The sequence below is a fragment of the Camponotus floridanus genome, unplaced genomic scaffold (assembly GCF_003227725.1).
Source record: "Camponotus floridanus strain SB8 unplaced genomic scaffold, Cflo_v7.5 scaffold80, whole genome shotgun sequence".
Taxonomy (NCBI): Eukaryota; Metazoa; Arthropoda; class Insecta; order Hymenoptera; family Formicidae; genus Camponotus; species Camponotus floridanus.
This window is the reverse complement of record NW_020229850.1, coordinates 617,088-639,527: the sequence shown is the minus strand read 5'-3', so window position 1 is coordinate 639,527 and position 22,440 is coordinate 617,088. Positions and strand designations below refer to the sequence as shown.

General features: G+C 38.8%; 1 protein-coding gene across 1 annotated transcript in view; it reads left to right on the top strand.

Moving 5' to 3' along the window:
* LOC105250109 overlaps window positions 1-22,440 on the top strand; it is a 105,351-nt gene that overhangs the window by 77,096 nt on the left and 5,815 nt on the right. Inside the window, exons 79-124 of the mRNA XM_025414443.1 lie at window positions 19-327; window positions 408-713; window positions 793-1,107; window positions 1,191-1,514; window positions 2,193-2,504; window positions 2,617-2,940; window positions 3,053-3,358; window positions 3,483-3,791; window positions 3,916-4,233; window positions 5,034-5,354; window positions 5,458-5,781; window positions 6,068-6,397; window positions 6,548-6,850; window positions 6,957-7,262; window positions 7,346-7,663; window positions 8,157-8,489; window positions 8,784-9,086; window positions 9,316-9,654; window positions 9,985-10,284; window positions 10,411-10,719; window positions 10,832-11,149; window positions 11,350-11,673; window positions 11,764-12,075; window positions 12,256-12,588; window positions 12,660-12,956; window positions 13,054-13,365; window positions 13,449-13,766; window positions 14,423-14,749; window positions 14,823-15,134; window positions 15,201-15,524; window positions 15,627-15,932; window positions 16,028-16,327; window positions 16,528-16,851; window positions 17,315-17,641; window positions 17,815-18,135; window positions 18,223-18,492; window positions 18,789-18,977; window positions 19,054-19,407; window positions 19,641-19,853; window positions 20,032-20,229; window positions 20,303-20,497; window positions 20,738-21,106; window positions 21,257-21,469; window positions 21,553-21,744; window positions 21,861-22,076; window positions 22,210-22,392. Coding sequence (XP_025270228.1) covers window positions 19-327; window positions 408-713; window positions 793-1,107; window positions 1,191-1,514; window positions 2,193-2,504; window positions 2,617-2,940; window positions 3,053-3,358; window positions 3,483-3,791; window positions 3,916-4,233; window positions 5,034-5,354; window positions 5,458-5,781; window positions 6,068-6,397; window positions 6,548-6,850; window positions 6,957-7,262; window positions 7,346-7,663; window positions 8,157-8,489; window positions 8,784-9,086; window positions 9,316-9,654; window positions 9,985-10,284; window positions 10,411-10,719; window positions 10,832-11,149; window positions 11,350-11,673; window positions 11,764-12,075; window positions 12,256-12,588; window positions 12,660-12,956; window positions 13,054-13,365; window positions 13,449-13,766; window positions 14,423-14,749; window positions 14,823-15,134; window positions 15,201-15,524; window positions 15,627-15,932; window positions 16,028-16,327; window positions 16,528-16,851; window positions 17,315-17,641; window positions 17,815-18,135; window positions 18,223-18,492; window positions 18,789-18,977; window positions 19,054-19,407; window positions 19,641-19,853; window positions 20,032-20,229; window positions 20,303-20,497; window positions 20,738-21,106; window positions 21,257-21,469; window positions 21,553-21,744; window positions 21,861-22,076; window positions 22,210-22,392 — 13,656 coding nt within the window. The remainder of the gene's footprint in view (window positions 1-18; window positions 328-407; window positions 714-792; window positions 1,108-1,190; window positions 1,515-2,192; window positions 2,505-2,616; window positions 2,941-3,052; window positions 3,359-3,482; window positions 3,792-3,915; window positions 4,234-5,033; window positions 5,355-5,457; window positions 5,782-6,067; window positions 6,398-6,547; window positions 6,851-6,956; window positions 7,263-7,345; window positions 7,664-8,156; window positions 8,490-8,783; window positions 9,087-9,315; window positions 9,655-9,984; window positions 10,285-10,410; window positions 10,720-10,831; window positions 11,150-11,349; window positions 11,674-11,763; window positions 12,076-12,255; window positions 12,589-12,659; window positions 12,957-13,053; window positions 13,366-13,448; window positions 13,767-14,422; window positions 14,750-14,822; window positions 15,135-15,200; window positions 15,525-15,626; window positions 15,933-16,027; window positions 16,328-16,527; window positions 16,852-17,314; window positions 17,642-17,814; window positions 18,136-18,222; window positions 18,493-18,788; window positions 18,978-19,053; window positions 19,408-19,640; window positions 19,854-20,031; window positions 20,230-20,302; window positions 20,498-20,737; window positions 21,107-21,256; window positions 21,470-21,552; window positions 21,745-21,860; window positions 22,077-22,209; window positions 22,393-22,440) is intronic.

Below are 22,440 nucleotides of genomic sequence, written 5' to 3'. Positions count from 1 at the left end.
TGTATTGCTATGACATAGATGACATGCCAGTACAAAAACCTGATCCATGCAGTGGATCACCCTGTGGATCAAATGCTCGATGCAATAACGGCATTTGTACTTGTTTACCTGAATATTTCGGCGACCCATATCTTGGATGTCGACCTGAATGTGTATTCAGTACGGATTGTTCCGCGGATAGGGCATGCATACGAAATAAATGCGTAGATCCCTGCCCAGGAACTTGTGGACAAAACAGTTTATGCAATGTGATAAATCACACGCCGATGTGCAGTTGTCCCTCCGGTACCACCGGAAACGCGTTTATTTCTTGCGATGTAATGAAAGGTATGATATTTAGAATAAAAAAAATATCCGATCTATGTATGTGCTCGAACAAATGAGCTAATGATATTTTCCTCGCGTAGTTCCGTCCGTAACAAGACCGTGCAGTCCGAATCCCTGCGGTCCAAACAGCATATGTCGCGAATTAAATGGACAGGCCGTGTGCACGTGCGCGCCGGAATTCCTTGGATCACCACCCCTTTGCCGACCAGAGTGCACTCTTAGCTCCGATTGTCGGCCAAACGAAGCTTGCATCAATCAGAAATGCAAAGATCCTTGCCCTGGTACATGCGGCATTCAAGCCAGATGTGTAGTCGTCAATCATAATCCTGTGTGCTCGTGTCCCGAACGTTATACAGGCGATCCATTCGTCAGATGCGATGTTATGAGTAAATATGACGTAAAATCAATACAAAGCATAAATCCGCCCCGGCCATCTACTAAAATAGAAAACATTTATTACTCTAGGACCAGTAGCTCCTGCGATAAACCCTTGTCAACCTTCGCCCTGCGGTCCGTACGCTCAGTGTCAAGTCATTAACGATATGCCCTCTTGTTCGTGCCTGCCCGAGTATAAAGGCTCGCCTCCGTATTGTCAACCCGAGTGCATCTCCAATTCCGAATGTCCCGGTCATCAGAGTTGCGTGCGGCAAAAATGCATAGATCCCTGTCCAGGTCTATGTGGAGAGAGTGCGGAATGCCATGTGGTGCAACACATACCTCATTGCGTCTGTTCCTACGGTCTCACCGGTGACCCGTATACGCGTTGCTCGATGATACCTCGTAAGAAAAATCTTGAGAAAACTAGTCCGTACATTTTTTACACGACATTGCTTAATCCTGTCTACCCTTTTGCGCTGTTTTAGCTTACGAACAAGAACTGGAACCAAAACCATCGCCCTGCGCAAATTTTGAATGCGGCACGAACGCGATATGTAGAGAGCGAGACGGCATCGCAATTTGTCAGTGTACCTCTAATTATGCTGGCAATCCTTATTTAGCGTGTCGACCCGAATGCGTTATCAATCCCGATTGCCCATCCAATTTGATGTGCATAAGAAATAAGTGCGTCAACCCCTGTGCAGGCGTGTGCGGCCAAAATGCCGATTGCTCGGTTGTTAATCATCAACCGATGTGTACGTGTATCCCCGGATATACTGGAGATCCTTTTGTTTCTTGTTTCGTGGAGAGTAAGTGCCATCAATCTTACACAGCTCCAATTTTGTTTAACCAAAATTTTTTTAATAAATTTGCTTGTGATATAATCTATATTGCAATACCTTTTTATTAGTCTTTATAAATTTTCGTTGTATCTAATATGCATTAAAATTGAGAGGAGGCATTCTTTATGAGATGACATTACTAATCAACATTTTTTCATTCACAAAATTTTAATTTTACATATAGTATTTGTGAGAAAAAGAAAATTAGAAATATGAAAAAAATTTCCTAAGTTTTTTAACATTTAATACTATCTTATATGATATTTAAAATTTGCAATATTATATTTTCAGAAAAATAATATTGCAAATTTTAAATATCATATAAGATAGTATTTTAAATGTTAAAAAACTTAAGAAACTTATATATATATATATATATATAATATTCTTACGTTACTAATAAAATCTTAATGCATAATTTATTTTATGAAAAATATATTTTTAATTGTTGATAATTTTATAAAATGTGATTATAAGAAACATTGTTCATAGAAACATTTTTTTTAAATTTAAGATGGAAACATATATACTCTTTTATCTGCATATTACATTAATCAATGAAATTTTATATATATATATATATATATATATATATATATATACTTTTTACCTGCATATTACATTAATCAATGAAATTTTTCCCAGAAATAATCTCAGATGAAAACGTTTGTGCCCCGTCACCCTGCGGACCCAACAGCAAATGCAAAGAAGTATCTGGACAGGCAGTCTGTTCATGCCTGCCAACGTACGTTGGAACTCCACCTGCATGTAGACCCGAATGTATCGCTAGCTCAGAATGTCCCCCGCAATTAGCATGCAAGGACTACAAATGCGTGAGTCCCTGTCCAAGCCCATGTGGACTCAATACCAATTGCATGATCGTTAATCACAGCCCGATCTGCAGTTGTATGCCCGGTTACAGTGGAGATCCTTTCACCATATGCACATTAATTCCACGTAAGACCGTACATCGAATACATGAAGAATTACATTTTTTTAATCCAATCAATGTTATCCTTTGTATGCCACATGGCAATCGTCGTCAAATGTAACTCCGAATGTCTTTCAGCTGTAACACCATCGATAATTGAAAAAGATCCATGCCTGCCATCCCCATGCGGTAGTTTCTCTCAATGCAGAAGTATCGGCGGTTCTCCCGCGTGTACTTGCTTGGAAAATTACATAGGTCAGCCACCTAATTGCCGACCTGAGTGTATCATACACTCGGAATGCCCGAGCGATAGAGCTTGCATCAACATGAAATGCGTTAATCCGTGCCCCGGCTCGTGCGGTACTAATGCCCTGTGTTCAGTCATTAATCACATTCCCACATGCAGATGTCCCGAAGGATACACAGGAAATACATTTATTCTCTGCGAGATTGTAACAACACGTAAGCTATCAAGATTTATTCGATATGCCACGTATCCTGAGACTGGCCGGGAGTATAATTTGAGTTCACTTTATCACTTGTATCGTGAGTATATCGATTATATATTTTGCAGCAATTCCATCTCCAGTCGAAGACGCCTGCATCCCTTCACCCTGCGGCCCCAACGCGGAATGCTCAGACGGTGTTTGTAGTTGTATACCAGAGTTTCGAGGAGATCCATATGTAGGTTGTCGTCCGGAATGTGTCCTAAATGCCGACTGTCCTCGCGATAGAGCGTGCATGCGTAATAAATGTTTAGATCCGTGCCCCGGAGCTTGCGCCCTTAACGCATTATGCACGGTAATCGGTCACGTTCCCATGTGCAGTTGTCCTGGAAATATGACTGGCAATGCATTTAGTCAATGCACGCCTTTACAAGGTATATGAAGATCCCGTTTTAAAGCGATAAAAATCGCTTTCAGATTCAATATTGCGAAATTAAACAAATCACAATTTTTTGTAAATGATTCCCGAAGATTCAATGCCCGTTACTTTTGTATTAGATATGCCACCCGCTAATCCATGCGCCCCTTCGCCCTGTGGACCAAACAGCGAATGTCGCGTTATAAACAATCAAGCAGTCTGTTCCTGTGTAAGAGGATATTTAGGTAGCCCCCCAACCTGCAGACCTGAATGCATAGTCAGCACGGATTGTCCACAAAATGAGGCTTGTAGCAATCAAAAATGTACAAATCCTTGTCCAGGAAGTTGCGGATTAAATGCCCTGTGTCATGTAGTGAATCATAATCCGATTTGCGTTTGCCCTCCTCTTCAAACCGGCGATCCTTTCGTTAGATGTTACCAAGAAGCACGTAAGTACGCTTAAATTACGTCAGTATTCACAATCAATGTAATCCCAATCAATGTAGAATTTTTAAGAAAATTTTTGCTCTTTCTTTTTCTTTCTTTTTGTAAATTGAATTTTGCAATTTTTAGCTCAAGAGTTACCGTCACCTCCTACGCCATGTAAACCAAATCCGTGTGGTCCAAATTCATATTGCCAAGCGCGCGATGATAGATCTGAGTGTACATGTTTACCCAATTTTATCGGCACTCCGCCTAATTGCAGAGCAGAGTGCGTCAGTAATAGCGAATGCGCTAATCACTTGGCTTGCATTAATCAAAAATGTCAGGATCCGTGCGTTGGTTCTTGTGGTGCGAATGCTAATTGTCACGTTGTCAGTCATACCCCGATGTGTTCTTGCGTGGATGGTTTCACCGGTGATCCATTCACGCAATGCATTTTCAGAGAACGTAAGTACCAGAAAAATTAAAACTGATGTAATTTCGATTTGCTAAACTTTCAATGTGGATTAGATACGTATCTTATATGAATTATTGCGCGAATAAACATAGAAATTATCTTTTTGTGTTTATAGTATTAAAATCAGATAAAAATCAGATCGAAATTAAATTGATTTCAATTTATTATCTAGTTTATAGAATTGGGGAAGTTATTTTATACGTATAAGTAGCTCGTTATCTCAAAAAATAATGAATTGTTTTAATTTCCATTATTTTTGACGCTATTATCAAATTCAAGTCATATATGACATATACATGTAAAATACATAATATAACATATACATATAGAAAATTTACATATATTAGAGATTTCGTTTATATTAAAATATAACAACAAATTGATGTAAGTTCATATTGATATTGTTATTGATATTGTTATCAAAAATAATAATTTTGATAATAATTTTGATAATAATTTAGAATATTAATATGTTTACAAAAAAATTTATTTTTTAAAAGTTGCAAAAAAATTTATTTCTTTGAAACCTTCAAATTCCGTAAATAAAAAAAGAGTATTTTTTAGCTTTTCTTTTAATAGATTCAATATTCAAAATCATCTTTAACTTTATGCAACTTCAAAAAATTGAATTTGTTATTATCGTAAAATATAAAATTATTTGTTTCGTCACAAACGAAATTTGCGAAATTAACGATATTGCGTTACTTCCCAATTCTGCTGATTTATGCGGAGACAAATTTCTCTCTTTTAAATACAAATTCCATTACTTATTATTAATGTCGTTTTTTAGCCACACCATTGTCACCGATTGATCCTTGCACCCCCTCTCCTTGCGGCTCCAATGCAGTATGCAAGGAATTCAACGGTGCTGGTTCATGTACATGTTTACCGAATTACATTGGTAATCCGTACGAAGGATGCAGACCAGAATGCATCTTGAATTCGGATTGTCCTGCTAATCTGGCTTGCATAAATACGAAATGTAGAGATCCATGTCCGGGATCGTGTGGACGCAATGCATTATGCCAAGTAATCAACCACTTGCCGGTTTGCAATTGTTATCCCAGATATACTGGCAACGCTTTCTTATATTGCAGCCCGGTAGAAATAGGTGCGATATGCTGTGAAATTTAACATATTTTATCGCACGATATTTTTATTATTACAAGAATTTATTACATTCATTTGGAAAATATACTATGTAAAATTTTTAGAAGGAGACAGTACTGTCAGTAACCCCTGCGAACCATCACCTTGTGGACCTAATAGCTTGTGTCGCGTAGTGGATAGTACGAGTGTCTGCACTTGTTTACCCGCCTTCTTAGGTAGCCCACCAAATTGTCGCCCCGAGTGCACTATTAGCACCGAATGCGCCTTTAGTCTGGCGTGCATCTCGAATAAATGCAGCGATCCTTGCCGCAGTAGTTCTAGATTGTGCGGTTCTAATGCGAGATGTGAAACGATCAATCATAATCCCATATGTTCGTGTCCGCCTAGTTTTACTGGCGACCCATTCATTGCCTGCTTTGAAATGCCACGTAAGAAATCAAGAATATAAATTAAGTAGATTAAATTAATTTTTCGAAGGAAATATTTTTTCAAAACTATGCACGCGCGAATATACTGTCTCAAAAAATTTTCTTCTAACTTTGTGTATCCTTTGACTCAAGACCGCATCTTAAATATATAATGTCTTTCGACTTTGTGAATATTAATAATTCTTTTTCTCTTCTTTTAAATTCAATTTCACTTATTTGTTTAGAGAAATAATGTTAACATTTTATTGAAGACATTCGAGAGCTAAGATCATTTTTATCTCTATAGCTAAAGATGAAGAGCCTCGTCCACTTGTGAATCCTTGCGCACCTACACCCTGCGGACCTTTCTCGGAATGCCGTGACATTAACGGTCAAGCATCGTGTGCTTGTTTATCGACATATATAGGAACACCACCCAATTGTAGACCTGAATGTACAATTAACTCAGAATGTTCGACTAATCAGGCATGTATACAGAGAAAGTGTCGAAATCCTTGCGATGGCGTGTGCGGTGTACAAGCAACTTGTAGCATTCATCAACATACACCCATATGTTCTTGTCTCACTGGATTTACCGGTGATCCATTCGTAATGTGTAGACCAGTTTCCGAGGAAGGTAAGATTTAATCTGTAACAAATATTTAGGATATCAACACGTGTTATAAAAATAGACAAACTTCATCAATTTGAAAAATATTTGTCACGTTCTCTTAAGAAAATTTAAAAATACTTGACTTCGTTGAATGCTAAAATTCATGTTCCTCAGATACAACACTCACACCAACGGATCCATGTTTAAATTGCGGTGCAAATACGCAATGCTTTAATGGTGTATGTTCTTGCCTCCCTGAATATCAAGGAGATCCATACTTTGGATGTCGTCCGGAATGTATTCTGAATTCCGATTGTCCGAGAGACAGAGCTTGCATTAAGAACAAGTGTCAGAATCCATGTGACCTCGGAATTTGCGGTCTCAATGCCTTGTGTTCTGTCGGAAATCACATACCGATTTGCACTTGTGCGCCGAGAATGTCCGGCAATGCCTTTATAATGTGTTCCCCGATAGAAGGTACTCATTCAAGCGATCAATTTCGAAACGTTTCAAACGGTCGATGTTAATAATTGAATTGCTATTTCCCTCTCTTGTAACCGTCTACTTCTTAATATTTACATAGACTCGATAACGGAAGATCCATGCAATCCCACACCGTGTGGCCCGAACAGCCAGTGCCGAAAGGTAAAGGAACAAGCTGTCTGTTCTTGTCTCCCTGGATATTTGGACGCACCACCTAATTGTCGAGCTGAGTGCATTATCAGTTCCGACTGTCCCGCTAACATGGCCTGCAATAATCGGAAATGCATAGATCCCTGCCCCGGAACGTGCGGCATTAGAGCGCAATGTGTAGTTGTCAATCATAATCCGATTTGTTCTTGTCCCTCCGAGTTGACCGGTGACCCCTTCACTCAGTGCATCCCGAGACGTGAGTAACTGAAAAGTATAATGTACTTGTCAGACATTGGTTAAATATTTAGGAAAACATTGCATTCTTTATTTTTCCAACAGCAATAGAATCTCCAGTACCGGTTAATCCCTGCATCCCGTCCCCGTGTGGAATTAACAGTAAATGCGAAGTTATAAACAATGCGTATTCATGTTCCTGTTTGCCCGAATTCATCGGTAATCCGCCGAATTGTAGACCGGAATGCGTTAGTAATGGCGAGTGTTCCACGCAATTAGCATGTATCAATCAGAAATGTCGCGATCCATGTCCGGGCTCTTGCGGTATTAATGCTGATTGTCGAGTAATAAGCCATACACCTATGTGCATTTGCCTTGACGGATTCGAAGGTGATCCATTCATGCTATGTAATCCCAAACAAAGTAAGTGTAAATCATGTATTCATGTTTAGGATGATTTAGAACCACAAAATGCGGTTCCAATAACAGATATTCCATAACAAATTTTCAATTTTTAATATTAAATGGCAATTATATATTAAACTCTCTCTTATTAAAATTAATTGAGAAGAAAATATACATATACTGTTATTATTTATATCTATTTATGTATATTGTAGAGTTATTACATATTATTATTTATGCGTAACTGTTATTTTATGATGTGTGTTATTTATATTTTTTAAATTTGATATATTCGAAATTATGACAATTATTATTATCTTCTTAAATTTGTCCTCGTTATATGACAATTATTATTATCTTCTTAAATTTGTCTTTTAACATCAGTAATTGAAAATATGTATATGTCCGATAATTTTTCTATTTTGATGATTTATTAGCAATCAAAATATGATTTAATAGTAATCAAAATTATTATTAAAAGTGTATCTGAACATAATTGAAATTTTTATAGGCGATGTCATAAATGCTGTAAAACCAACACCTTGTATTCCATCACCGTGTGGTTTTAACGCGATATGTCGCGAATTAAACGGTGTTGGTTCCTGCACATGTCAATCAGATTATACAGGCAATCCATACGAAGGATGTCGTCCCGAGTGTACGATAAATTCCGATTGCACCGCAGATCGTGCATGTATCGGATCGAAGTGTCAAAATCCTTGTCCAGGTTTTTGTGGATACAATGCAATTTGTCAAGTAGTGAATCACGCGCCATTGTGCACATGTCAACCTGGATATAGCGGCAATCCATTTGTCTCGTGTAATAGAATTATGCAAGATACGAGTAAGTGATTTAGAGACTCGCGCAGGAAATTTTTAGTTCGATATAATCTAATAATTTTTTTAATTTGCAAGAAATTTATTAAAATATTTTATTTTCAAAATTAAAAATCCAGCAATTAATTAACGTAATTAATTAAGCAATGCAATAACATTTGTACATGATAAATTTCACAAGGAAATATTAAGCAAATTAATATAAATCAATATTTTCAAATAGTTTTCTGGCATTTAATTTTTTCGATAAATCAAAATTATTATGTTATGTAAAATCTAATTTATAAAAATCTTTTTTTAGCAGTAGAACGTAATCCGTGCAGCGATTCTCCCTGTGGCCTTAACAGTCAGTGTCGTGAATTAAACGGTCAAGCAATATGTTCCTGCTTACCTACATTTATCGGAACCCCGCCAAATTGTCGCGCAGAATGCACTGTTAGCTCCGATTGTCCCGTGAATCGTGCATGCAAAAACCGCAAATGCGTTGATCCATGTCCTGGTATTTGTGGTATCAATGCAAGATGCGAAGTGATAAATCATAGCCCGATTTGTAGTTGTAATCAAGGTTTTACTGGCGATCCCTTCGTAACATGCTTCCAAATGCGTAAGTACGCCTATAAAATAATTAAAAATTGAATTGCTTTTTTAATGCATCGTCTCCCATGATATTTGATTTAGCGAGAGAAAATCTTTTTAAAGTAAAACTTTTTTTTATATTTGATTCTCTTCTAACAAAATAAGATATCGCGCATTTTTCAAAATTAAAGCGATGCTTTAATTAAAGAATCACAATACAGAATTTTGGGCGCAAATATAATAGAAATTATTCACAGAGATAAATGAAGATACATCTCCTGTGACGCCACAAAATCCATGCGTTCCATCTCCTTGTGGTCCATTCGCCATTTGTCGCGATAGCGGCTACGCAAACGTGCCGACCTGTACGTGCTTAGAAAATTACATCGGTAGCCCCCCGAACTGTCGGCCAGAATGTACCGTGGATTCCGAATGCAGCAGCGATAGGGCATGCTTGAGACAAAAATGTCGAGATCCATGCCCAGGTTCTTGCGGTATCGGAGCGCAATGTCTCGTGGTTAATCACATGGCCGTCTGTCTTTGTCCGAAGGGTTACACCGGAGATGCGTTTGTCAATTGCTCCCCAGAACCTCCTCGTAAGCTTTTATTCTTTTACCCTTATTATTTTATAATATATCACCCCTATAATTGAAGAAACAAAAATGGAGACATAAATACATGCTTTTTTAAATACATGATTTATCAAGCATTAATAAAATCGTGAAGTATGAAATTGTATAAATATTCTATCAGATCTTAATCAGATGTAATATATTTTAATATTTTTATCTCGAGTGAAAGGGTGATTGAAATTATAAAATAATGAGATATTTTTAAACACAAAATGTGCGACATTATATTTTATACCTTCAGCATTTTGTTTTTAAGATACCATATTTGTTTAAGATAAGTAATAATATTTGCAGCTGTACCACAAGATCCTTGTAATCCATCCCCATGCGGAGCCAATGCGATGTGCCGTGACGGCACTTGTACCTGTCTGCCCGAGTATCAAGGTGATCCTTATACCGCATGTCGACCCGAATGCGTGCAAAATCCAGATTGCCCGTTAGACAAAGCCTGCGTTCGTAACAAATGTTTCGACCCGTGTATTGGAGTTTGCGGACAAAACGCAAAGTGCACAGTAATAAATCATACCCCGATGTGCGCTTGTCCTGACGGAATGTCCGGCAATGCATTTGCAGCGTGTTATCCGATCGTTCAAGGTAAATCTGTCGATAATCAAACGTTTTTATGAGATGAATATTGGCTCTTTTTGTAAAAAAAATATTTCATATCGTCGCAAAAGATTTAAACATCTGTTAATGATTTCGGCAATAACGCTCTTGCAGATCCCACAGTCATCGAAAACCCATGTAATCCATCGCCCTGTGGCCCGAACAGTCGATGTCAGAGTTTTAATAATCAAGCAGTATGTACGTGTATACCTGGATTCATAGGAAGTCCGCCCGCTTGCCGTCCCGAATGCATAGTGAATACTGATTGTGCGCTAAACGAAGCCTGCATCAACACGAAATGCAGCAATCCCTGCCTCGGTTCGTGCGGTATTTCCGCTCGTTGCCAAGTATTGAATCACAATCCAATCTGCAGCTGTCCTCCCGTATTTACTGGCGATCCGTTCGTACGTTGCATACCAAGACGTAGGTTCCTTTTTCTATTTTTAAAAAAATCTTCATATATGCATTCATGTCGAATAGCAACAAATTGTGTCTTATAACCCGCGTTATTTGAGATTGTATTTTTATCTTCAAGCGGAAGATGTACCAAAACCGATAAATCCATGCCAACCTTCGCCCTGCGGTCCCAATGCTCAGTGTCAAGTCGTCAACGACGCACCATCGTGTTCTTGCATGCCCGAGTTTATTGGAACACCACCAAGTTGCAGGCCGGAATGTATCGGTAACAGCGAATGTCCAAATCAAATGGCGTGTATTAATCGCAAATGCAGAGATCCATGCCCTGGCTCTTGTCATTCCTTGGCCAGTTGCAACGTTGTTAATCACGTGTCGATTTGCTCGTGTCCTGCCGGTTATACAGGCGATCCATTTGTTCAGTGCGCAATCATGCCCAGTAAGTTTGTGATTGACTTTTTTTTAAGTATCCCTTTTTACGAACAGTGTTAATCAATTTATAATAGAATTCTTGTTAGAGTTAGATTTTAATTTGTTATTTTTTTAATGAATAAGAAATTTATCATACTCGCGCGCGCGAAAATATTATTTATAACCAGATTGATTATTATGATAGGATGAAACATTACATTTTTTTAGGCACATTATCGGTACCAAGTCAACCTTGCCAACCATCACCTTGCGGAACGAACGCCGTGTGTAGGGAACAAAATGGCGTTGGTTCTTGTACATGCTTGCCCGAATACATTGGAAATCCTTATCAAGGATGTCGTCCCGAATGTATCATTTCTTCAGATTGTCCCGCGCATTTAGCTTGTATCGGATCCAAGTGTCAGAATCCATGTCCTGGCTCGTGCGGTGTTAATACCAATTGCCAAGTTGTCAACAATATCCCTGTTTGCACTTGTATCCAAGGCTACACTGGCAATCCGTATATAAATTGCATTTATCAGGCTCTTGACAGTAAGTAACGTTTAAAGGAGTGCGAAGTATTATAGAACGTATAATATGATTGACTCTTTAAATGTAACATTACGTTATTTATTATTATAGTTTCCGATGAAAAGCGTGAACCGTGCAAACCTTCTCCTTGCGGTCCCAACAGTCAATGCACTAATAATAATGATCAAGCTGTCTGCTCCTGTTTGCCCGAATTTATCGGAACCCCACCGAATTGCAGACCAGAGTGCTTAGTAAATTCAGAATGTGGATCGAACCGAGCATGCGTGAATCAAAAATGTGTAGATCCGTGTATCGGCACCTGCGGCCGTGACGCTCAATGCAAGGTCATACATCACAGCCCAATTTGTGTATGCGCGAATGGCTTCACGGGCGATCCGTTCATCTATTGCTTTGCAATGCCAAGTATGTTTATACAGAATATCTTGAATGCACAATATCATGTTTTTAATATCTTGTTTTAAAGTTTAAAGACAGCTAACGAAAAAGAATTAATTCGATCAATTTTAACTTTAATCGTATCCATTTTTCCGCGCATTTTTGAACGAAAAAATATTATAATATATTCTCTATATTTTTCTATAGTTTCAAAACCAGAAGATCAATACCCGAAGGACCCATGCTTGCCGTCACCTTGCGGACCCAATTCCCTATGTAGAGCTATCGGTGATGCCCCGGCATGTAGTTGCATGCAGAATTACATCGGTGCTCCACCCAACTGTCGACCCGAGTGCTCGATAAATTCGGATTGTCCCGCCGATAAAGCTTGCATTAGAGAAAAATGTAGAGATCCTTGTCCAGGCTCGTGCGGCTTCCTGGCACGTTGTTCGGTGATCAATCATACGCCGTCCTGCGTGTGTCCCGAAGGATACACCGGCGATCCTTTCGTGGGTTGCAATACTGTGCCTCAAAGACCTCGTAAGAATTCTGTTTTTCAGGATATTATTATAAGAAAATTAGTGAGCATTCAATTTATATGCATATTTCAGTACCGCCCCCAGACAGATGTAATCCCTCACCATGCGGCCAGAATGCCCGATGCAATGATGGAATCTGTACATGCATATCCGAATACTTCGGAGACCCGTATGTCGGCTGCCGACCAGAATGCGTTATTAATGCCGATTGTTCTCGGGACAAGGCATGCATGCTCCATAAGTGTCGCGATCCGTGCGTCGGAACATGCGGCTTTAACGCGGAATGTAATGTCATTAATCATTTGCCAATGTGCGGTTGCCCGAGAAATATGACCGGCAACGCATTCATTTCGTGCACGGCTCTTCAAGGTTTGTATGCCACCGTGATATTTTATAACTCGTCGCTATTTAACCTGGTAATTTTTGAATATCTCCCGACACGAATAGTAATTCTTATTATAAATAGATTCGATCATCGTGGAATCTCAACCGTGTAATCCATCCCCGTGCGGTCCAAACAGTCACTGTCGCGTGTCCAACGGTCAAGCGATTTGCACGTGCATCGCTGGATTTAAAGGTACCCCGCCATCTTGCAGACCGGAATGTCTCATAAGCGTCGATTGCGCTCGCAATAGAGCCTGCAGCAATCAGAAGTGCATCGATCCATGTCTCGGTGCGTGCGGATTAAGTGCGCAATGCACTGTTGTGAATCACAATCCTATATGCAGCTGCCCGCCACCGTACACAGGAGATCCGTTCGTTCAATGCGTACCACAACGTAAGAATTTCTTCTGCAACCGGGAGATTTATGTCATTACGTTACATAATATCGAAATAGACCGTTCCTTGTTCAAATTGCAGTGGAAGAACCGAAACCATCGATAAATCCCTGTCAACCCTCACCTTGCGGCTCGAACGCGGTTTGCCGAGTTCTCAACAACGCCCCATCATGCTCGTGTCTACCCCAGTTCGTCGGAATTCCGCCTAGATGTAAACCAGAGTGTATCAGTAACAGCGAATGTCTCAGTCAACAGGCTTGCATTAATCAAAAATGCCGGGATCCTTGTCCGGGATCGTGCGGTAGAAACGCGGAATGTAGAACCGTCAGTCACACCCCAATGTGCATTTGCGCCAATGATTTTACCGGCGATCCATTCATTCAATGTAACCCCCGACCGGGTAAGTTTCGAAGAAACATAGCAAAATATCGCGAAAAGTGCATTACCCAATTTTTGTAACATTATTCCTCATCCATTTTTGCAATGAAAATGTTGAACATATACAGGGTGGCTCCGAACGTTCCAGTCAGACTTTGAGATCTTATAGGAAATTTAATTCTGAGCAAAAAATTTCCATAAACATGGGTCGAAAAATACTTCCTTAAGAAGTTATCGGTCAAAAACCTTTGATGAAGGAAGAGCAAAAGGTGAAAAGAAAATGAAATAAAAAGAAAATGAAACTATAAATTTCTTGAAAAAAACGATAAAAATAAAAAATAAAAATCTTTTTCTTTTATGAAAATAAAATAATTTTTTTTAACTAATATTTTAGTAATAGCACATAATAATAGAAAACGAATAAAGACGTTTTTCAAGAAATTTATTTAGTTTCATTTTCTTTTTATTTCATTTTCTTTTCACCTTTTACTCTTCCTTCATCAGAGGTTTTTGAGCGATAACTTCTTAAGGAAGCATTTTTCGACCCATGTTTATAGGAAATTTTTTGTTCAGAATTAAATTTCCTATAAGATCTAAAAGTCTGGCTGGAACGTTTGGGGCCACTTTGTATAATTGTTTGATACTTATTGATAAATAATTTACACCTTTCTATTTTAGTCGATACACCGCTTGCTTCATTAAATCCTTGCCAACCATCACCGTGTGGTGCGAATGCGATGTGTCGCGAGGTTTTCAATTCGGCATCCTGCATTTGTTTGCCCGATTTCTACGGAAATCCGTATGAGGGTTGTAGACCTGAATGCGTAATTAATTCCGATTGTACATCCAATCGAGCTTGTGTAAGAAACAAGTGTCAGGACCCATGTCCGGGAACGTGCGGTCTCAATGCAATTTGCGAAGTTATCAATCACATACCCACGTGCAGTTGTCAGTCAAGATTTACCGGAGATCCATTTAGATACTGCGGACCCATACAAGATACTCGTAAGTGCATCATGTCTGTCGATCACCTTTATATATTGCCTTTATATATTACCGTGTGATTAATCTTGTACAGCTCCGACACCAATAGGTAATCCTTGCAACCCGTCTCCATGCGGTCCGAACAGTCAATGTCTTAACGTAAATGGAAAAGCTAGTTGTTCGTGTCTGCCCACTTATCAAGGAACTCCTCCCGACTGCAAAGCCGAATGTGTTGTTAGTACTCAATGCCCCATGAATCGTGCATGCATCAATCAGAAATGCGTTGATCCGTGTCCAGGTGTGTGTGGCATCAACGCCAAATGCACCGTCTTGTCTCACAGTCCATTCTGCAGCTGCGGATCCGATCAGATCGGAGATCCCTTCGTCAAGTGTTTCGACATGCCCCGTAAGTTTTCGCACGATAAAATGCGTTTTGCATACGAAAGTCCTGTATTATTTCATCTCTTTTCAGTGACACCTACACCATCGATACAAGTTAACCCTTGCGTTCCGTCGCCCTGTGGTCCGTTTTCCACGTGTCAAGACAGGGGAGGTTATTCGTCTTGCGCGTGCATGCCTAATTACATCGGATCGCCACCTTATTGCCGTGCCGAATGTTCGATTAATTCTGATTGTACCAGCAATAAAGCTTGCATTAGAGAGAAATGCAGAGACCCCTGCCCCGGATCCTGTGGCGTTAATGCCTTGTGTACTGTGATTAATCATACTCCATCGTGTACATGTTCTGACGGATATACAGGCGATCCCTTCAACAGTTGTTACCTAGCACCCATGTGTAAGAGTTTTCGTTAAATTATAGCTTGCATTATTATATTTTCGTAAGAAGCACATCGTAGAAAACAATTATTGTTATGCATATTTGCGTCTCCCGATACAGATATTCCACCAGTAGCAACAGACCCATGTAATCCGTCACCATGTGGACTCAATGCCGAGTGCCGTAACGGTATCTGCACTTGCATATCCGAATATCGTGGCGATCCATATCGAGAGTGTCGACCGGAATGTATACAGAATTCCGACTGTCCATACAATAAAGCTTGCGCGAATAATAAGTGTATAAATCCTTGCAATGGAATTTGTGGCCAGAATGCGGAATGCGCGGTCGTCAATCACATAGCCACATGTAGTTGTATCCAGGATTATGAAGGTGACCCATTCACGCTCTGTAAACGTGTGCAAAGTGAGTGTCTTAATCTGTTTATAATCTGTCGTCTTTTTCTCGAAAAGAACTCTGTTATTAGAAGAAACTAATTTAACCATCTTACATCTCGATAGCGCGAACCAAACCCTGCGAACCCTCCCCCTGCGGACCTAACAGCATCTGTCGCGAATACGGCGATCAAGCTTCCTGCTCTTGTCTACCCGGTTACTTGGGAATCCCGCCAAGTTGCAGGCCCGAATGTCTTGTTAACACCGATTGTGAGCAGAGCAAGACTTGCATGAATACAAGATGTCGTGATCCCTGCGAAAATACTTGCGGACTGAATGCACTGTGTATAACGCGAAATCACAATCCCATTTGCAGGTGTCCTGATCGGCATTCCGGTGATCCGTTCATCAACTGTTTCCCCATAAGTAAGTAACTACCCCACAGAAGGGTCCAAATAATGCAAAGATGCCTAAGAGATGTTGCAAAAATATTTAAAAAAAAAGCGTTTTAACCCATAAGAGAGTATTGTTTAGATATTTTTGTGATGTCTCTTTTAGTTATCTTTTCGTAAATGTTTTTTCCCTGATTTTTTTTAAACAAATAATGATTTTTTTTTCATTGCCAGCAACATCGGATGTAGAACCCAGCAAGGACCCATGTTACCCCTCACCATGTGGATTGAACTCGCAATGCGTGGTATCCGTCGATAATAAACCCTCTTGTTCCTGTATACCAACCTACATAGGATCTCCGCCCAATTGTAAACCCGAATGCCGCGCAAACAGCGAATGTCCCAACAATCGAGCATGCATTAAGCAGAAATGCACCGACCCGTGCATTGGATTGTGCGGATTCAATGCACTGTGCCAAGTCACTTTGCACCAAGCCCGATGCACCTGTCCCGAATCATACACTGGGGACCCATTCACAGTTTGCTCTAAGATCATATGTAAGAAAATCCCCGCTATCTTAGGAGTTGACCTCTGATAAATATTATTTCGACATTTTAATCTCTAAATCCTGAATTTTCATCTCTAAATGTGTAAATATCATATTGTATATAATGATGCATTTAAGATGTATTTAAAAAACTGCACGTCAGTTTCTTTCACATATCGATCACTCTTGCAACATTTTCTAAATATCATTTTTTACTATTTATATGCGCAATATGTCTTTTTAAATATATGCATCATGCTGCACTTTTTTTACATGTATAGAAGATGCATGTATAAAAAAACGTGTACATTTGTTAATTTTATATATGTATTATATGAAAATATATATATTTCTAATCGCGTTAATTTTATATTACAATAATATATATGATATAATATATATTATATGCATGCAAGAATTGAAACGTAATTGCAATAGTGAGATTTTAATTGTATATTTTTTGTTTATTTTAGCAACTCCAGCACCGCCAGTATCTTCTAGACCTTGTAATCCCTCACCATGCGGAACAAACGCGTATTGCTACGAGAGATTCGACACAGCCATTTGTGAGTGCATATCGAACTACAGAGGCAACCCGTATCAAGGATGTCAACCTGAATGCCTTGTGAACACCGACTGCCCGAAATCTCAAGCATGCATAAGAATGAGATGTCAAGATCTTTGCCCTGGTACTTGCGGCGTTGGTGCGATCTGCACGGTATCCAATCACGTTCCCATTTGTTCTTGTCCGTTACCAACGATTGGAGATGCTTTCACACTTTGTCGAGTTCCCGTAGAAGGTAACTTCGCTATCTCTTATTATTTCGTTAGATTTAATATTTATCTATTTATTTCTTTTGAAATTAAATTGAAGTCACTTTGCAAAACAGAAAAAATTACACAAGACATCTCTCAAGCTTTTCTTTCTCTCTGTGATAAATGTTATTCGTTGCATGTTTCTTTGCATTTATAGATTCTAAGGAAAAGGATCCGTGCTATCCTTCACCGTGCGGCCCGAATACTGTTTGCGAGACAATCGGCAGTACTGCAATTTGTAAATGTCTACCTGGATTGCAAGGTGTTCCAACGAGTGTAACCGGTTGCCATCCGGAGTGTGTACTTAGCTCGGATTGTCCAGGCGACAAGGCTTGCATACAGAATAAGTGCAAAGATCCTTGTTCTCAAAATGTATGCGGTAGTAAAGCAGTATGCAAGACGATCAATCACAGTCCACTTTGCAGCTGTCCATCTTCGTTAATCGGCAATCCTTTCGAGGAATGCTACACAAAGATCGGTAAATAGAGAAAATTCTGATATTAATTTTTAAATATGGCTTTCTATCATTTTAAAACACACGCACACTTTTTTTTCTTCTTTTCAGAAACTAATCCATGCAGTCCATCACCTTGCAATTATAACGGCGAGTGTAGAGTGAAAAACGGCATCGCGATTTGCATCTATCCCGAGTGCGTTATTAATTCAGATTGTCCGCGTGACAAGGCTTGCTTCACGCAAAAGTGTCGAGATCCCTGCATCGGCGTCTGCGGTATCAATTCCATCTGTCAGACCGTTAATCATAAACCAATCTGTTCTTGTCCAGTTGGATTCACGGGCAATGCACGAGTGCAATGTACAATCCCAACCCTCGAAGGTAACATTTATATCCAAAATATATCTGTGATTGATATATTTTTTAAACATACCTTTATTATCAAAATCTTTTGAAAAATTATAATCGTGTTACATTATTTTATGGACACACGAATTATAATTTAATTACCGAAATATTAAAATTAAGTTTTTTAATAAAAAGAAATTTAGTTTCCGAAATGTTATATTAATATATTAGATATAATATATTAGAATTAATATATTATAATTAATTTTTAATTTAGATATATTGAGGAAGGGATTTTTTTTCATCGTATTAAATTTATATGTTTACAGAACCGGTTCCAGAATGCACCCAAAATTCCGAATGCTCGAATGACAAAACTTGTTTCAATCAAAAATGCGTCGATCCGTGCACTCTTGATTCTTGCGGTCTTAATAGTCGCTGTCACGTGATAATGCATAGACCTATATGCGTTTGTAATGAAGGCTATACCGGAAGGCCTCAGCAATACTGTCACCAAAGTATATATAAATTATTTAATTGACACATTTTTCATATAATTATATATGCTATCAACTTTAATAATATTTTTTTCAGTCGGTTGTCGTAACGATAATGAATGTCCGTTGATTCAATCTTGCATCAACAACGAATGCATCGATACCTGTCTGGTTACGCAATGCGGCATCAACGCATTGTGTACCGCTGATGGATATCACAAGACTCGATGCTATTGTCCTGATGGATACACGGGTAATCCTTACGAAATATGTGAGAGGCCCGAGTGTATCAGCAACAACGATTGCGCTTCGTCCTTAGCCTGTCGTGATCTGAAATGCGTTAATCCTTGCAATTGTCCACCATCGGCACTATGCACTGTCGCCAATCATCGGCCAACTTGTAAATGTCCACCTGGTTATATAGGCAATCCTTACAACTCATGCCTTTTAGGTAAGAATTCAATATTATAAGGCTCGTGAAGGACTGAAGAGAATAAATTAGAAGAAATAAATTTTTCATGTAATCGGTATTGCAAATTATTAAATTATTATTAGTAAAATTGAGAAAATTTCAATAAGTGATTATTTAAAATAGATTTTGTTTTGAGATAATTATTATCGAAATCGTTAATAATTACTCATTTCTTACATTAAAAACTTTAATACTGACTATTGCTATTCTAGACTTACTAGAACCAGAGACGGAGTGTCAAGTCGACGCTGACTGTCCTAGCAAATTGGCATGTTTCAATGGTATTTGCAAAGACCCGTGCACAGAAACAAAACCATGCATTGCAAGCGCCAAATGTAGTGTCGTAGATACACTACCGATGAGAACAATGATTTGCGAATGCTTACCGAATTTCGCCGGCGATGCCACAGTTGCTTGTGTATCAGGTAAAATTTTACCTAAAAGATATATACGTATGTTAATAGAAAAAAAAATAGAGATAAAAATATGCTGAAAAATTGCTGAAAAATTCTAAAACTAATATAAATAAAAATCAAAAATAAAAATTGAATTTAATTAGCATCAAGTTTATAAAATGATAATTGAATTGCGAATATTTCGTAGTGGACAAACAAATCGGTGCGATATGCGAGAGCGACTCACAATGTACACCAGATATGGCCTGTCTGAACCGTCAGTGCATCAATCCATGCACCGTTAATCCATGCGCTCCAAATGCTGAGTGTCACATTGAAAATCACCGTCGCACGTGTCAATGTCCCCGTGGATATACCGGTGATCCGTTTATAAATTGCTACGAAGGTATCGTATTATATCAGTTTCTTTCTCAATATAAGCAATTGAATATTTTTATATTGTTGTCTTTCGTCCACAGAAGATGTAGTTCTTCCGGAATGCAGAACGAATACCGAATGTCCGTCCGACAAAGCGTGTATAAATCAACGATGTCAAAACCCGTGTTCCAGCAATCGTTGCGGTCTAAATGCAGAATGTATCGCAATCAATCATCATCCCTCTTGTCACTGCGAAAGCGGTTTAGCGGGTGATCCGCAACTTCAATGCTTCAAACGTAAATTTTTTTTACTGTTTCTCTCTCTTTCTCTTTTATTTCAGAAATTAATATCTTGAAAATTTTTATAAACTGTACGCGTCAACATGAGTCTTTAAATAATAGCTGTTACTATTTCTTTTTGTAAAATAGCGATAATACATTTGCATGATTTATTAGCACAATTAAAGAACTTTAAGACAAATTAGAAAAAAATCTATGAATTATATCTACTCACTATGCATAATTTTTTCTTTGCAGCTGAATGTAAGGTAGATAACGACTGTCCTTATGACAAGACCTGTCGAAATGATAACTGTGTCACTCCTTGCCTCGTTGGTGATATTGTGTGCGGCCGAGGAGCGGAATGCAGAGCGGTGTCTCACAGAGCTCAGTGCATTTGCCCGCAAGGAACTCAAGGTGACCCACGCGTGGCATGCATTTCCGCAATCTGTCATTACAACGAAGATTGCGCCGATCATGAGGCTTGCGATCGACTAAACAGGGTTTGCAGACCGGTTTGCGAGGAAGATGCTTGTGCCGAAACTGCGATCTGTATCGCGCGCGATCATCAGCCCAAGTGTACATGTCCTCCGGGTACTATCGGAAATCCATACATAACGTGCAATGGTACGTTGATATTATATACTTCGAATGCTATTATTAAATTTTTTTTTAAAAAGTGAGCTCTTAAATTCAACAAAAAAATTCAATACATGAAATTATTAAGAATTTTCTAAAATATTTGGATGTATTAACTTCTTATTAATTTCTTCTCAGGTGAACCTTCCGAGCCGGAATGTATACAAGACAGCGAATGCGCTTTGAATCTCGTTTGCATTAACACCAAGTGTCAAGACCCGTGTGTGTCCGCCGGTATGTGCACCAGTGAACAGGAATGCAAAGTCCTGAACACGATTCCACTTCGTACGATAATCTGCTTGTGCCCATCGAATACGATCACCGATGTTAACGGCAATTGCAAGCCGCTTGGTATGTATCGATTTCTGATTAAAAAAATGCTTAGATAAAATATTATTGTCGCAGATATTTTTTAATCATTTACGTATATGCAGTATTAGGCGATGTACAATGTCATCTGGATCAAGATTGCGCGAATCATGAGAAGTGCTTCGATGGAAAATGCGTAGACGCCTGTTTGACAACTCAGTGCGGTTTCAACGCACAATGTAAAGCTACATCTCATACTGGTATCTGCTTCTGTTCTCAGGACTTTGCAGGCAACGCTTACATAGAATGCGCAAGAGGTAAAAAAAAATGTGAAATATAAAATAAGACAATTTGCAGTCTTTCTTACAACTATCAATTATATCTTATTATTTCTCGTGATGTCGTTATCAAGATTGTAAAATTTCTGTTGCAGTCCCTGTTGCTCCATCGCTTCCAGGACTTCGACCGGAATGTTACACGAATAGCGAATGCGCGCGCGATAAACAATGTATAAATTCGCTTTGCATAAATCCATGCATTGCTGGCGATCCTTGTGGTAGAAACTCTCTGTGTCACGTTGACGATCACCATCCAATCTGCAAATGTCCAATCGGCTATGTCGGCGCTCCCACGATCAAATGCGTTCCACGTAAGACGAATTTCAATTGAATAAAGACATTTTACATCTTGAAGATTATTGTATACAGCCCAACATTGTATATATATATATGTATGATATTTTATGATATATATGTATGATATATATATGTATGATATTGCAGCGGAGATCGTACCTGAGTGCGTATCAAACAACGAATGCGCAGGAAATTATGCGTGTGTCAACAGAGCGTGTATTAATCCTTGCAACTGTGGACCCAATGCCAAGTGTAACGTCGTGAATCATTATCCATCTTGCGTATGTCCTCCAGGCTACTCTGGAAATCCTCAGTTGGGATGTTTCAAACGTAAATACAATTAATTGTATCTTTTTTCGTGTAAAGAGTTATGTAATA